Source organism: Stylophora pistillata, chromosome 1, assembly GCF_964205215.1.
Source record: "Stylophora pistillata chromosome 1, jaStyPist1.2, whole genome shotgun sequence".
NCBI lineage: Eukaryota > Metazoa > Cnidaria > Anthozoa > Scleractinia > Pocilloporidae > Stylophora > Stylophora pistillata.
Window position 1 is genome coordinate 28,254,714 of NC_142519.1, and position 14,130 is coordinate 28,268,843.

The 14,130-nt window shown below is 38.1% G+C and overlaps 1 protein-coding gene across 1 annotated transcript; it reads right to left on the bottom strand.

The window, feature by feature from the left end:
• Positions 1–1,370: 1,370 nt before the first annotated feature.
• Positions 1,371–10,176, bottom strand: LOC111322742 (fibroblast growth factor 8). Its single transcript, XM_022925907.2, has 5 exons — positions 9,943–10,176; positions 9,670–9,715; positions 9,380–9,557; positions 7,423–7,526; positions 1,371–4,608 (listed from the first exon to the last, which is right to left on the bottom strand). Exons 1-5 carry the CDS (start codon positions 9,990–9,992, stop codon positions 4,150–4,152), a joined length of 837 nt encoding a protein of 278 aa, XP_022781642.1. The 5' UTR covers positions 9,993–10,176; the 3' UTR covers positions 1,371–4,149.
• Positions 10,177–14,130: the final 3,954 nt, after the last annotated feature.

Consider the following 14,130-nt stretch of genomic DNA (forward strand, 5'->3'; position numbering starts at 1 on the left):
TCACCTCTGAGCAGCCGGAGAAACAAAATTGCTCATCAAGAGTTTTATTTGCGACTATGTTCTGGTATTGATAGCAATTATCTAGTTCCTCTGGTTCTTGTGTGGTATACACTACTACAATCATGTACCTCGGTGTTTGTGAAAGTTTTAGCGAGCCGCGGCTATGCACCTCCACTTCGGTATGTAATTACACACCGAAGTGGAGGTGGATAGTTAAATTTACAACGAGAGAGTAGAAAAACAAACTCTAAGCATTATAATTAACAATTATTCCACGAGCGCGCGTTGGATATGAGATAATAGATAGCCAACGAGGCGCGTAGGGCCGAGTTGGCTATAATCATCTCATATCCAACAAACGCGAGTGGAATAACTGTTTTATTAAAAACGTTAAATTACATTATTTAAATTTATTCAATGTATTAGCTCCCTTTTAACTTTAAGCTGACGCGTACGCTTACCATATTTGTAGATTATGGTATATTGGCTCATATACCATAATGGCTACGCCTATAAAAAGTCTTGAATTGCATTATCCAATGATCCAGTTTTTAATAATACATATTAACCCATCCACACCAAAGCCAAAAAAATGTTTTAAAGCTGTTTTGTTAAACACGGTTTAAAATTCATTTTCTTCATAGAAGCCACTCGAACCGATGTTCGACGACGTCAAATTTAGCACATTTCAAATACAAGTTAGAGATTATTTGAACCCTATGAAAAATTCAATTTTCCAGTTCAGTTAAACCTGATTACCGTAAATCCTCTGAGAAGTGCCCCCGTGGGCTTTTTTATTTTAGGTACTTTGGGGGGTGGGTCGCTTATTAGAGGGCGGGGGGGCTCATTAATTTAAAGTGGAGAAACTGAAGCACATGAAGCTGGAAGTCAAGCAGCCGACAATAAAGAACTCAATTTTATGATCTAACCTTCTCAATGCACCTTGTTTGGCCATGTTGTATTTTTAGTATCGCTCTGTAATTTCCGCATGCCATATTCTACTGATGCCAACATGATAACATCAATCAGTCAATCAATCACCATAATCAAAATTTAGTACTTGAATGAATTTATCGTACTTACTGACATGGAGTGTTATTTTGAATTTTTGTTTTTTGAGAGAGAGGGGTGGGGGGGGGCTTAGTAAATTTCTTCCTCTAAAGAGGGGGGGGGCTTCTTAAAGGATTTATGGTAAGTCAAACGTGTTTTTATTTTACGAATGGGGTATGTGATATACTAGTGTCACACTTTTTTTGACTGAAAATCTCCTATTCATTGTCGTTCCTATGTTGGTCATACTGCAGTTTCATTTGTCCTACTTCAGCAACAAGAGCTCATTTTCTTTTTTCAGAGGCAAATTTACGAATACAACAGATTTCCAAGGTTTTTTTATTATATTTTCAGCATTTTGTCGAGGACATTTGGCTGAAGGCTGTTTTTACATCATTCGTATTACCTACATAATCTATTCAATTTTAGGAGAAATAATCTCGTAGACAGATCTTTTCTCTGTAGTCTCTTAATTCCCTCAATTCTCCATCCACAAAGGTTGGAGTTATCTATGCTACTTTAAAATGCAGCTTATTTTGCACGCATATTACCTTGTATTGCATTTGCGTTTCGTCTGTTTTATAAAAACCAGCGTTATTGGTTTTCGCTTTGAACAACTAAAATGTACATGTACGTTTTTGAGAATGATCATAACAGCATGATCTTATCACAGTGTACTAATATACTTAATATTCCGTAACTTGAACATAGAATAGATCGGTTCAAAGAACCTTAGAGGAAACTAAACATTAGTGTGTAGTCATCATGTGATTTTAAATTAACACCCTGCGCCAACTGGCACTGACTGGTTGTATGCATATTAATTTCCAGAGCGACGAGAAGCGCATAGCGTTAACAGTCAAGGCCGGTTTGTTCAAAAAATGATTAGGCTAACCCAGGACTAGAGAAAGTGTAATACAATTCACTGACTTTGATGACAGTTTAAACGTGTTTATTCTGTTTCCGTTGGTTTTTCGTCATAGTCAGACAGACCTTCTCAAATTGTTAGCACAACCAAACGTTTTTATGCATCAAAGCAAATTTAATCTTGGATAAGCACTAAACGCCTTTCGAAAAACCGGCCCAAAGATCCAAGTAATGGTGACTAAACAAGGGATATTCCTAGGGTCTACAACACAGAAGATACAGATTTTAGACATTACACCCCATTCACACCAGCACAACATGTTTAGCTAAATCAGGTTTAACTGAGTGAAAAACAGAAAGAGAGAACTGTAAAACTGAGTTTTCCATAGCTTTCAAAGAGTCACTAACGTTCACTTTATGGTTTATGCAGCCTTAATGAAGAAAACAATTTTAAACCGTGTTTAACGAAACAGCTAGAAAATATGTTAAGCTTTGGTGTGAATGGGTGGTTACAAAGGTAAGGATCTTTGGTAAGATACAACGAAAAAGTTACAAATTATAGACTTTGGATAATAAGCTAACGACTACAGAATTAATTTGAATATATCAACAAAGTTGAAATGGTAAATTGGCCACCGTTACGATTATAAAAGCTGACGTTTCGAGCGTTAGCCCTTCGTCATTCGCTCCGACGAAGGGCTAACGCTCGAAACGTCAGCTTTTATAATCGTAACGGTAGCCAATTTGCCATTTCAACTTTGTTGATATATTCAAATTATTTCGTTACCCCCACCGACGCAGCCCCAAACAGTTTCTTTAGAAATTATCAGCCTTTATTCATTTGACTACAGAATTACATCTCTATAATCGTCCTCAACTTTTTCTTGAGCCTTAGACTTCGTCTTCCACTGGTTAACGTTTTAAAATTATAAATATATATTACGTTATTGTTAGGGTAAATGATAAAGTCTCTTTTGTTTGGCTTAGTGTCGCATCCTCGCCAAGCTGACGTTTGCTCCTGAAACCGTGTTTGAAATCTAGTCTTACCGCGTTTTAGGATTATAAAATGAAACCTTTACCACCTACGACAATTATCTTCAGATGTACTAAAGGCCGTCCTACTGTAAACAACTAGTCTGCACACCCATCAAATGGCGGGAAACAACCCACGTTACGCAAAAAGCTTCTACTCTGGGTATTGTAGTGACCCGAATTTTGGGTCAATATTGGAAAGCGGCCAGGTAGCTAAGCAATAGTTAAGATAGCGGCGTCCCTGACCGCTTTTCTAGCATATTTCAAGTTTAGGTTACCCATTAAAGTCTCAAATAGCTTCAGTGTCAAAATTTCATGGTTTCTGGAGCATACTTTTGCTTTAAATGAAGGTTTTAGGGGCAGAATACTCATGAAGTTTATTTCCTACCAAGAGCAATAAATAAATATACAAAAGCTCCTGTACGGTGTTTTTCGATGTTAATAATGGACACTAAAAAAACCTCAATCCATTTTCGCCTTATTAGTTAAAAATTCAGCTGTACAAGACCTAAGATTGGGAAGAAAAACAATCGAACTGGTTGCTTATAATCTAACCCTTTTTTTCCCCCAAGTATCTGATAAAGTGAGATGTATTGTTTTCTGTGGTCCTCCACCTAAAGGCTTTCTTTTGATGAAGCGGAATCTCTGCTCACAACTACTTGATATGCCATTGCACTCGTGCAAACTCCGACACTCAGCTAAATGCATTTTTTTCACCGTCATGAATTTTATGAATTTGGTACTCTTGGGAGCGAAAAAGTAAAGGAAGAAAACGTGCTCTATATGAATTTACATTGTAAATGCAGCGAAATTCAAAAGAAAATTTTGTCTCATTGGAATTAAATTAAAAGGACATAAAATGTGCCTACTTTATGCTCTCTTTAAAAAGCTTTTAAAATTTTACAATTACTTGATATCTATTTCTGCATTATGATGAATTTAATCAGAATGCGCAAATCAGTGTATACACAACAGAAACTCGTCTGTTTTTGGCGCAGTCAGTTTTCGGTGCAGGCGAAATTCACCGCCTTAATTGCAATGTAACTAATAATCATCCTATAATCGTCTTTTGTTGATATTCAAGTGAAAACTTTCCTAAGGAGGTCTTAAGGTGAACTTAATCTTACCTGTAAGTCTTTGTCACAATTGCAAAAGTGAAAATGGTTCCCTATTAAAAAGAATTCGCACTTTAAACCTAAGTTAAGTTCGCCCTTTATCCCTAAAATATCTAATAGAACTGGTAGGCCTACTACTTAACTGTACAGCCGTTGGTTGTAATGGCGGCACGGCCGTTGTTGTAGTGTTTACTTTAGCTGAGGCTGTTCGGGTATTAAACTTCAGCCATCGCTTGAATTCTCTCCACTTCTTCATCGAGACATAGATCTTCTCTACCTGCTGCTTTCTACGATATAAATCTATTCCTTTGCCACCTCTTTTCCTGAGCTTTCTCCCCGCTCTGTAGAGCCTGATATTTGATGCCCGCTCTATGAACTGCACGGCCTTGACTCCCCCTTTTACTGTGCTGATTACCGCTCTCGGCCGTCCCCTTCTGCTGAACGCGATAAGGCTCTTGTTATACTTTACAGAGGTGAATTCGGTGTAAGCGTTATCAGCAACACGGTCTGTGAATTCGCAATTACCCCTCCATTTACCTCGTTTCTGTTGAGGGATATTCAATAATTAATTGCCGTCATTTTTTGTTGAGTATTATAGAACTCTCTATGTGAAGAGTAGCTGGTCTTTAGGGAAGCCTTTAGGCCACCAGTAGCTGCCCTCCCCCCTCCCCTCCCTCAAAAAGTACAAGTTCCGCCTTTTATAACAAAAAAAAAAAAAAAAAACAGAAAAAAAAAAAAAAACTGCACGGAGGATGGGGTTTGATTTGAAGAAACAATTAAGTGCCTCCCAGAGGAGTTGAAAACAATGGGTCTGACTTGCACGGAGACCAGCTAAGTTAGTAGATTGCAGTACGTGTCTAGGACCGTAAAACGTTTCACATGTAAAGTTTAAGAGCAGAATAATCATTGCCGAGTCATCAATAAGAAGTGTCTAGTTTACTATTAAGACTACTTCAGTCATAAGTAGACATAGCATAATTTTCCATGCAATTGATCCAGTCGTTGGCAAGTTTTTAAAACAAAATAGTAGCTTGCATAACACGAGAAGAAGGTCAATGGCCATCAAGGCAACATGGTCATCCAATTTTAGAAAAGAAAAATCAAATAATACATGCAAACTTGCATCAAATGTACCGGTTGTCTGTCTGAAAGTGTTTACCTTGTTAAAGTTCTCGAAATAATTTTGTTTTCATTGAAGTAACCTTAGAAACATAACAGAATGAGACAGGTAATGACAAGAGCCGTTGTTTGCGTGGTGGAACTAGGAGTATGCCTCCCTCGTAGTAAGGTAAGTAGTCGGTCAACTAGCCACTTCCTCAGTTGAAGCCACCCAAAAATTCTATCATAATTTCATAGTAGGTTACCAGTTTTAGGCGAAAAAATTATTTTGCATTGTGCTATTTCCTCTGAGTGGTAAACAGTCATCCTTAGCAAACCCTCCCACGCATTCCCAACTAAAGCAAGATGGGCGGCATCATAAGACACATCAGAAAGATTAACTTGTACAGTGCGGAAGATATTGCGGTACAGACCATAGTTAACCTCTATTAACTATGTACAGACACAACGCGTTTGAACTTACCGTGCGGTTCTTTCATTGCATTGTGCCAAGCAGCGGGCTAATTTGAATGCGCTGGTTTTCTGTCCTAGTGCGGTTATATCTTCATGCTGTTTATGTGGGCAAACGCGCCAAATGTCAAACTGATATCGTCTGTGTCACGTCGTGTTTGTGTATAAGGTGCACGAATTTGTTCAAAGCTAGAGCTTTCGACATGTTCTCTGAAAACTTGTCCGTGTCATACGTGGTTTCAGGAGGTTCATTCTTTTGAAGTGAATAAATGAATAGCATGCTTGCCCATATTGAAGTTAACGTGAAGTTTAGATGCCTTGAAAACTCAAGGAAACTGTCTAGCTTGATAACGAAGAATGATAAAAGACAATGAAAATAGCTACAGAACTTTGCCTGGGTCCTATCAGTTTTAAAAGCTGTGGTTATTATTTATTACGGTCCACTATCCTACAAAAAAAAGACTTTCAAACACGGCTAAGAAGGGAACTAGCGCCGGTCAAGTCTTCTAAAGACTATGCTGTGCTGGTGAATATAACATGCTAAGACGATTTCAGGAGACATTTTATCTTACTGATTGAGTGATTTTCCTTCTTCGCCTCATTTCTGACAGTCTGAGAGTACATATCCGATTTTGGCTTTAAGTAATCTACTAGCAAATTCCATTGGGCTCACTAGTAGCACTACTTAGTAAACTCATCAAAAATCTTCTTATTTCTACAGTGATTTTATCCTAGGCAATTTTTAGAAAATTCTTCCAAGACTTGAGTAAATGTTCAACACTTGCCGCTGTAAAATACTTTGCTTAAAGAAATCCAGTCACCTAATCTTTATTGGATACTTCAATTAAGCTAAAATTAATCAAGGCCTTATCGGAGAGACGATCGGATAAAGTGAGGGCTTTAAAACACAAGGCACGCATTTAGTCAATGTGAAGACAAATTGCAAGGCAGGGATGACGTTGCACAGATGATATTCATCAAGATAAAATTGTGTACGAGTTCTCGAGCATTCGCCCACATGCGTCACCAGGGTTTTATTTAAAGCGTGAGTATATTAAGGTGTTAGCACGATAACATTCCATTTTCAAACCCTACAGTCAGTAAATAGGCGTGCACCTATCCGGCATATATAACATTCTTTGCAAAAGTGTCACTAAGGCTGCAAAACCGCATGTGACCAACAGTTGGTAGTCTTCAAAAGGTGTTACACGGCACCCTTTGGTGAGATCAACACATTAAACGTCTCATACAGAAAGTGTTACCGACTTAACACGTAAGCTGAAGTGGTTTACAAAGCTCATCAAAGCATTACGGTATTTTTTAACTAATCAGTTTTCTCTTGAACGATTTTGAAAGACGCACGCGTGGAGGAAGGAAATCATGATGAAAAGTACTACCGATTTTTCTTGTAATTAATTAAGTAAATTATTTTTAGTCAGGGAGGGTCGTGACAGTCAATAAAAAGGAACCTCCTTTGTCTCTCTATTCTACAAAAGTTTTAACCAAAAGTAGATAAACATTTTTCAAAATGTAAAAGTCCACCAGCTGTTTCCAAGAGACAAATTCTTTGAAGAGAACTTCTTTTGTTGTAAGGAAAACTATGACTTTTTTTTTCGTAAAAAAGAAAAACATGAAACAAAAATAGTCTTAATCACATAACTACAATAGCTATTATAAGCTGGTTCCGGTTCTAAGTAAAGTTGTAAGCAAATATGACAATCAAGGTTGTTGCCGCCCGCGCGACTGTTACCGAGGCCTTTTTATCACTGTTAATACTTTTTTCACTTACCCTGGCCCTTAGTCGTCCTTTCTTGTCTACACAGAGATAGAAGTCAGTAACGGAGCCTCGAATACGCACTCGTCCAAAATTGACTGATTCGATGACCAATTTGGCTGCAATGAAAGCATTGAACACGTTTTAGGAAGGCTAGCAAAACGCACGAGAGGGAAGCGTTTATTCGAACTTAGCTAGTGACAAAGACACCGTAGGCAGGTAGAATTACCTGTAGTGTGGGTTAATGCAGAAATTTTTGTGTGTTTGTAAAGAAAAGAGATGGCTTGTAAAACTGCCAGAAGCACTTTAAAAATAAAATGTTCGACTATATTAATATTCTATGGCTACTTTTACTTACAACTGAAATACTACTTAAGATAGTTTCAGTATATTTAGACGTGATCGATTAACATCTATGATCGATGACTGTCTCAGAGGTTTTATTTTATTTTTAACCAGCACAGGCGACATTTTCATTAATGTGGGGTGACTTGAATACCGGATGCATTTAAGTCTCAAGAATTTTCAAAATAGTTGTAAAAAGTTTTTGAACTCTCAGGGAGATCACACAGTGTATACATCAAATTGCGGTTTTCTGAAGTTCTGCCCCCTCGTACCGCAACAAAACAATATGGCAGCTATGCAAACCCTACCATCCATCCTCTTTGTTGTTTACTTTACCGATGAAAGGTTCAAATTAGAATGTTACCGTCGATAATTCGCGACTGTCGAACGTGTTAAAATAAAAGTCATGTATCTGATCGAGTGGGTAACTTTTGAGGCGAAGCTGGGATATGTTTTCTCTGTTTGTTTTTGTCGCCAGACAAACGGTCGCTTGGTAGTAATTATAATGCAATGGCAGTAATTATAAAACGCGCCTTCGTGTGATGCGACTCTTTGTTACCTGTCGCGAAATCTCTTTCATACAATTAACGAAAAGAGGATTAAGTATTTGAAAACGGGTTCTCAAAACGCAACAATAAACCTACCACGGCGATTCGTTGGTCTGTCAACTTTAAACGCACTTCAAGGAGGTTGGTAAATCAAAAATAATTTTTTTCAGCGGGAAGTTGCAGTTTTGGAGGTTTTCCTTTGCAGATGGGTTCGCCCAATTATTCACTAATTCTTGGACTTCTTTTCCTTTCACACTTATGTAAACAAAGCTCTCATAGCTTGGCAATCAAATAAGTTTGTGTCAAACATTATTGAAACTCTTGAATTCTTGACGAGGTACTGTGGAAAGGAGTAACCCGATGTCAAAAGGGTGACGAGACTTAATCACGCACTTTTGGCTTGTCTGTCCAAAGGACAAGTCGTCTTGTTGCCAAGGTTTAAAATAACCTCAGTCTTTAATTTGGCTTTTCTTTCAAAGAACCTGCATTTGTACTAATAATAGCTACAATTAACCTTTCTGCCTTCAAAATACCCAATATTACCGAAAAGAATGCCAAAAATTTACAATTTTCTTAAACTATTGACAAGCATTTGTTCATAGTTTTGATTTTCGCTGCGTTCACTCGCTTAAACTTAACCAAAAGTTAGAGAAAGAAACGAATAACAAAGCCTTCTTGTAATTTCATAACACAGAGCTCGAAAGGAAAACTATTTCATGTCTATGTCATGCGCTCATGCTTTGGTAAACAGAAAAGAGCAAAGTCCCGTCTTAACTTCGCACGTAAAATTTTCCTGAAAAATGCTCCAAAGATAATTACAAATATTCCCCCCAAAACAGACCTGGTACAAAACAGTTCAGCTCGTTTCATAGTTGGGGAAAAAATTAAATGTGCAAGAAGAGAAGTGTAAGAGCGACATTCTTACCGTTAAAACATGTCAAGTTGAGAAACAAAAGTGTAAGAGACCGCTTTCACAATAAGCATTAAGCTTAAGGCAACAGACAAGTAATAACCGCTAGAATAAACAATTTTTTTATAATATTAATTATACAGTAACAAAGCACTTTACGAGTTAGTACCGTATTTGTCGCCGTCTTCACCGATGGCGTCTATACTTCTATTTGGATTGATTCTAACATGGCGGCCGCTATTCCTTGAGTACAACTGAATGAATCTCCGAAAAGCTATGCTTTTAGTGTCACTCTTGGCCCTCTGGTTTTTATAATAAGCGTCAAAAGCCTTTTTTTCTTCCGGTTTCTGAAAATAAAATTCAGGAAAGAACGTCAAACTGTGCGAGTTTGATACATGAGAGAAGATGCAAATCCATTAAAATTTGGTTCTTGCAAGAATCACGATTAGGCTTGATTACCTGATTAAAGTCGCTGTCTTCAGCAAGTCCATCCGGCAGTAATGAACTGAAACAAGAAAATGACGTCAATAAAGGATTTGCTAGGTTGTTAGAGCACAGCAACCGGTCTTTAGTACTTAGCCAGGTGAAAAATTGTTGATGATACTTCAGGAAGACGCAATCATTCATATTGGAAGCGCTAAATTGTAATCTTATTCGATCTCATTTTCATAGGAAGCCTCGATTCGCTGGCCTTTCAAAGCCTTGAATTGGGACAATTAGCAAAGTACTTACTGTAGCGCGAGTAGCGTTAATGCCCACGACAGATTCACCCCCAAGGCCATACTGCACTAAACTGAATGCCAGTGGCCTGCCGCGAACCTTTTATCATGCGTCACGGCTACACCCGTTACGTCAACCGGCAAATCGCGCGCGCCTTTGTGGGAAAATGAAAGCGAAATCGGCCGCAAAGAACAATTAGGAAGTGTTAACGGAAATGTAGGACAAGTGTAACCGACTCCTTCTCAGCGAAGGAAGGAACCTAGTCAGTGGTCTATCTAACACGACCCCTAGAAAACATAGCAATGTACAATCTGAGATAGAGGAGGAGACAAAAGTCTCGGCCATTAATAAGGTGTGCCTCCTTACTACTTGCTAGGAACAATTAACTGTAAATGTAATTAAGATGCTTATCACAATCTTTTATCGTCGGCCGCTGGGTTTGACCTTTCTAGGTGTCAATCTAAACTTTGCACGCCTTAATTAAATTTTAAATGCTGAATTGTTAGTCGCAGAGAGAAATTTGATGACACAGGTGTTTGGACGCAAGTCTCTTGGGCGAGCGAGTTTCTGCAGACGACAGCGATCAAAGGGGTGCGGGTGCTAAAACGCACGCTTAGAGTAAATTGTTCTGTTGCCCATTAAAAGATGCAGCGGCGACTTAAATGGTCCGCGAGAATAACACATCGATTAAGTCTTGCCTGTTATTGGACTAAAAGAACAATATGTCAATAAAATTGTCTGAAAGCCACCGACTTACTGCATTTAACAACTTGAAAAAAGAAACGGATATTTGGAAAATTAATTGCCCGTGAACATTTTTGAGCCTTTATTATGCAGCGATGTCGAGTTCGCGAGTTCGTTTTTCATGCGTTTAGCAAATGATGTGAAAAATATTATGGCACTCGTATCCAGCCACAGGTTTAGATTTTGACCGATTTAGCCCCATTAACATTTGTACCAAAACAATTTAAAAGCGCGAAATGTAGTTAACCTGCTGCTGAGCTGAAATACGAGATCGAGGATTAGGTGGAGCAAGATAACAGTTAAAGTAAATTAGCGCAGATAATAAAAATGTCCGAATTAGTGGTAATATACAATGTGAACCAAACAAGTTACAGAATCCCACATCAATGCTGTGTTACAGCTCATCAAACTATGTCAACACAACGCCAAATAAACTAACATCCTTTTTTTGTCTTATCGAAAGCTGATATCATCTGTACGCACGTGTCGCGACCAACATTCCTTAGAAAGAAAACCTACCTACGAATCTTCCATTGACGGTTCTTGAATAAGCTACATTAATGTGACAGTTTACAATTTTGTCAGTGACTAGAAATGATACATTTCGGAAAGTAGAGCATTACAAATCTCCAGGCGGCTTCTCTTATGAGCTCTAAAAAGGTGACAATCTCTATTTCCTTCCAAGCACTTGGAGAGCTCCTTGGGACCGGCCGAAAAATCTAAAACCTGTACAAAACACCTTGAAGAATTTCCCCTAAACAGAAATGTTTCCAAGGGGGCTGTTTATTAGTTTTTTTTGGCAGTGGTGTCCGTCACAAAGAACCGCGTAGTGTATTAAAGGAAACCACTCCAAAGTAATGACGTTACAAGGAAGTTTGACGAATTTCAAGTTGACCATAGATGATGTCCGTGAGTCATTTGTTAAGACGATAACTTGTGCGTCTTTATTACTGTACTATTAATTGAGCTGGATGATTGCGGTGTTCTTCAAATTCAAGGTAACGGACGGTTTGATTCACAAAGATCAAAGGATCTGGTTGAGATTGTAAATAAAGCGGTGAGACACTGTTAAAAAATTAATTGGATATTGAGTGGCAAGGGTTTTTATCTCAGTGAAGCTATAATCAAAGAAAAGGGCGTGAGCTGTTATCTTAAAAGAAATTTTAATCTTGAAACTTGATTTTAAAAGCTTATCTTCGCAAAAATACCTTTTGCAATCGATCTTGCTGCATAAGTAATTGAGAAATTACAGGACTCCTCTGTCCTCCTTGATTCACTGGATTTTCCCATGCTGAATTAAGGCAACAGATTATCTGAGAGATAGTACATCAAAGGAGGATAGAGGAGAGGCAAAGGGCCATGTTGGTGTCTAGTATGCTTGGCGACTTCAACTTCTCACTTGCGAAACTACTTTGAAATTAGATAGCGGTATAGGTCTCCCTGCCTTAGTGGTCTTATTTGTGGGTCTTTGGAAAGAGAATAACGCCCTCGTAAACACTGTCCTTTCTTATATTAATGGACATGAAGTAAAGAACTCATTTAGAACAAGTTCCTCTTTAATGCCGGCGTGGTATTACATACAGACGTTTTACCGTTAACGTTATTTGTAACAGTGAAGTGCATTAATTTCCGATCCCCTAACGTTCATATGAAGCTGACGGAACTTACGGTTTTTTTTGGACTTCAGCTGATTCCAGCCTTTTTGCTCGTCAAATAGTAGGCGTATTTCGATATTTCCGCTCTGGTAGTGAGCTTTCACCGGTTACCACATATCGATGACTTCGTTGATATGGGAGATTTCCGATAGGGTTAGAGGCCAACTCGTCGTCTAAGGACGTATACGATTTTCATCATAAACTATCATGTGTTTTCTGAGCCATATACCTCCAAGACCCCTCGACAAATTTCGCAAGAGATCGTGTAATGACAGAACTTTCTGAACACACTGTGTTCAGCCTCAAGGTCAATTGATACATGGTGTAAGGTTGTTAGATCACAATCCATATTAATTACTCGCATTTTGGTTTCACAGCAGGAACCCATTGTGCTTCTTGGAGGGTCAATTGCGTAGTTTTGTGCAAGAAAAAACTTGCTTCTTCGGCAGACTTTGGGCGCCAAACTCTAAGTGTAGTTTGAGCTACGACGTATATGGTTACACGAAAATTCTTTCGCGATTAAATGTCGACGAGCTTGCATGAAATCATAAATAACTCACAGACGTTTTCGAGGTCCCCTTAAAGTTCGCATCGCAAAGCTTAATGAGATAAACAAAGTTGTGAATCGTTTTGACTAGCTCAGAATTCTTAGGCCCAGAGATATCAATGATTTGTAAAACATTAATGTCAGTCTTTTGGAAACTAATACTGGCTGTTGATATCCAGTTCCAGCCGTTACATTTAATTATTTATAGTGGGCCAAGTTTGGGTGAAAGTATCATCTAAAGAAATCTAAGTTTTGGTTTGATTTTTGATGCACAGCTGATCAGATTTTCCACAAAAAATTATGAACCAGATGATTTTTTATAAACAATGATGGCAGCATTGTGGGGGCGTGCCTTGCTTTTGAATTGCATCAGTCTGCATGAACATAACATAATACCTTGATAACAAAGATCATGAGGGCTAGTCACTGCTGAAACTGATAAAATAGCTGTCGCGAATAAGCAGCTGATAATTTCATTCAAAAGCTTCATCTATCGATAAAGATACATAAATACAAACCCACATTGTTTATAATGGATACCAGAAATATATGGGAGGATCTTAGACCCGCCATTCCTTTTGAGTCATTTTTCCTGAATCTTTACTGGGATCTCGGAATCTCTCTGCATTGAGTATTCCTTTAAATGTCACTTTTAACCACAAAGTGATTACGAGATTGAGTTGACTTGTTCTCCTTGTTTGTGAGAACAAGATCTTATCATTTTATAACCCTTGAGGAAGGACAATTTATATAACTTTAGAGAATACTCATTTTCAAGTTAGCTAAAAAAAAAAAAACAAACAAAACCAAAAATGGCGTGACTTAAATGTTTGGGAATTTCATTGTAAACTTTAAAGAGAGAGTTTGAACTACTTTATCAATCCAGATAATTCCACTTTTTACTTAAATGGCATTGAAACAGTATTTTGTAAGAGGAAAATAATTTTATCGATTGGAATCTATTAAAATTAGGATTCAACAATGCAGGAAATTTACTGCGCATCAGGCGGGACACCTGTTCCTGGTTGGAGCCAGGATTCTATGGAGCTGACAATCGTGTTCAGTACAAATTAGCCAAAGATAGGGAACATAAGACTGTGACGGAGGAATTCCTAGGCGTATTTGGAGAATTCCATTGCGCATGATCCGTGTTTTTATTGGAAAGCGGCCAAAGCTGTTCGCAACAATGGATTTCAGATGATTTCTTTCTGTCAATTTCAATTACGAATTCCTCAAGAAGAAATTTATTAACGA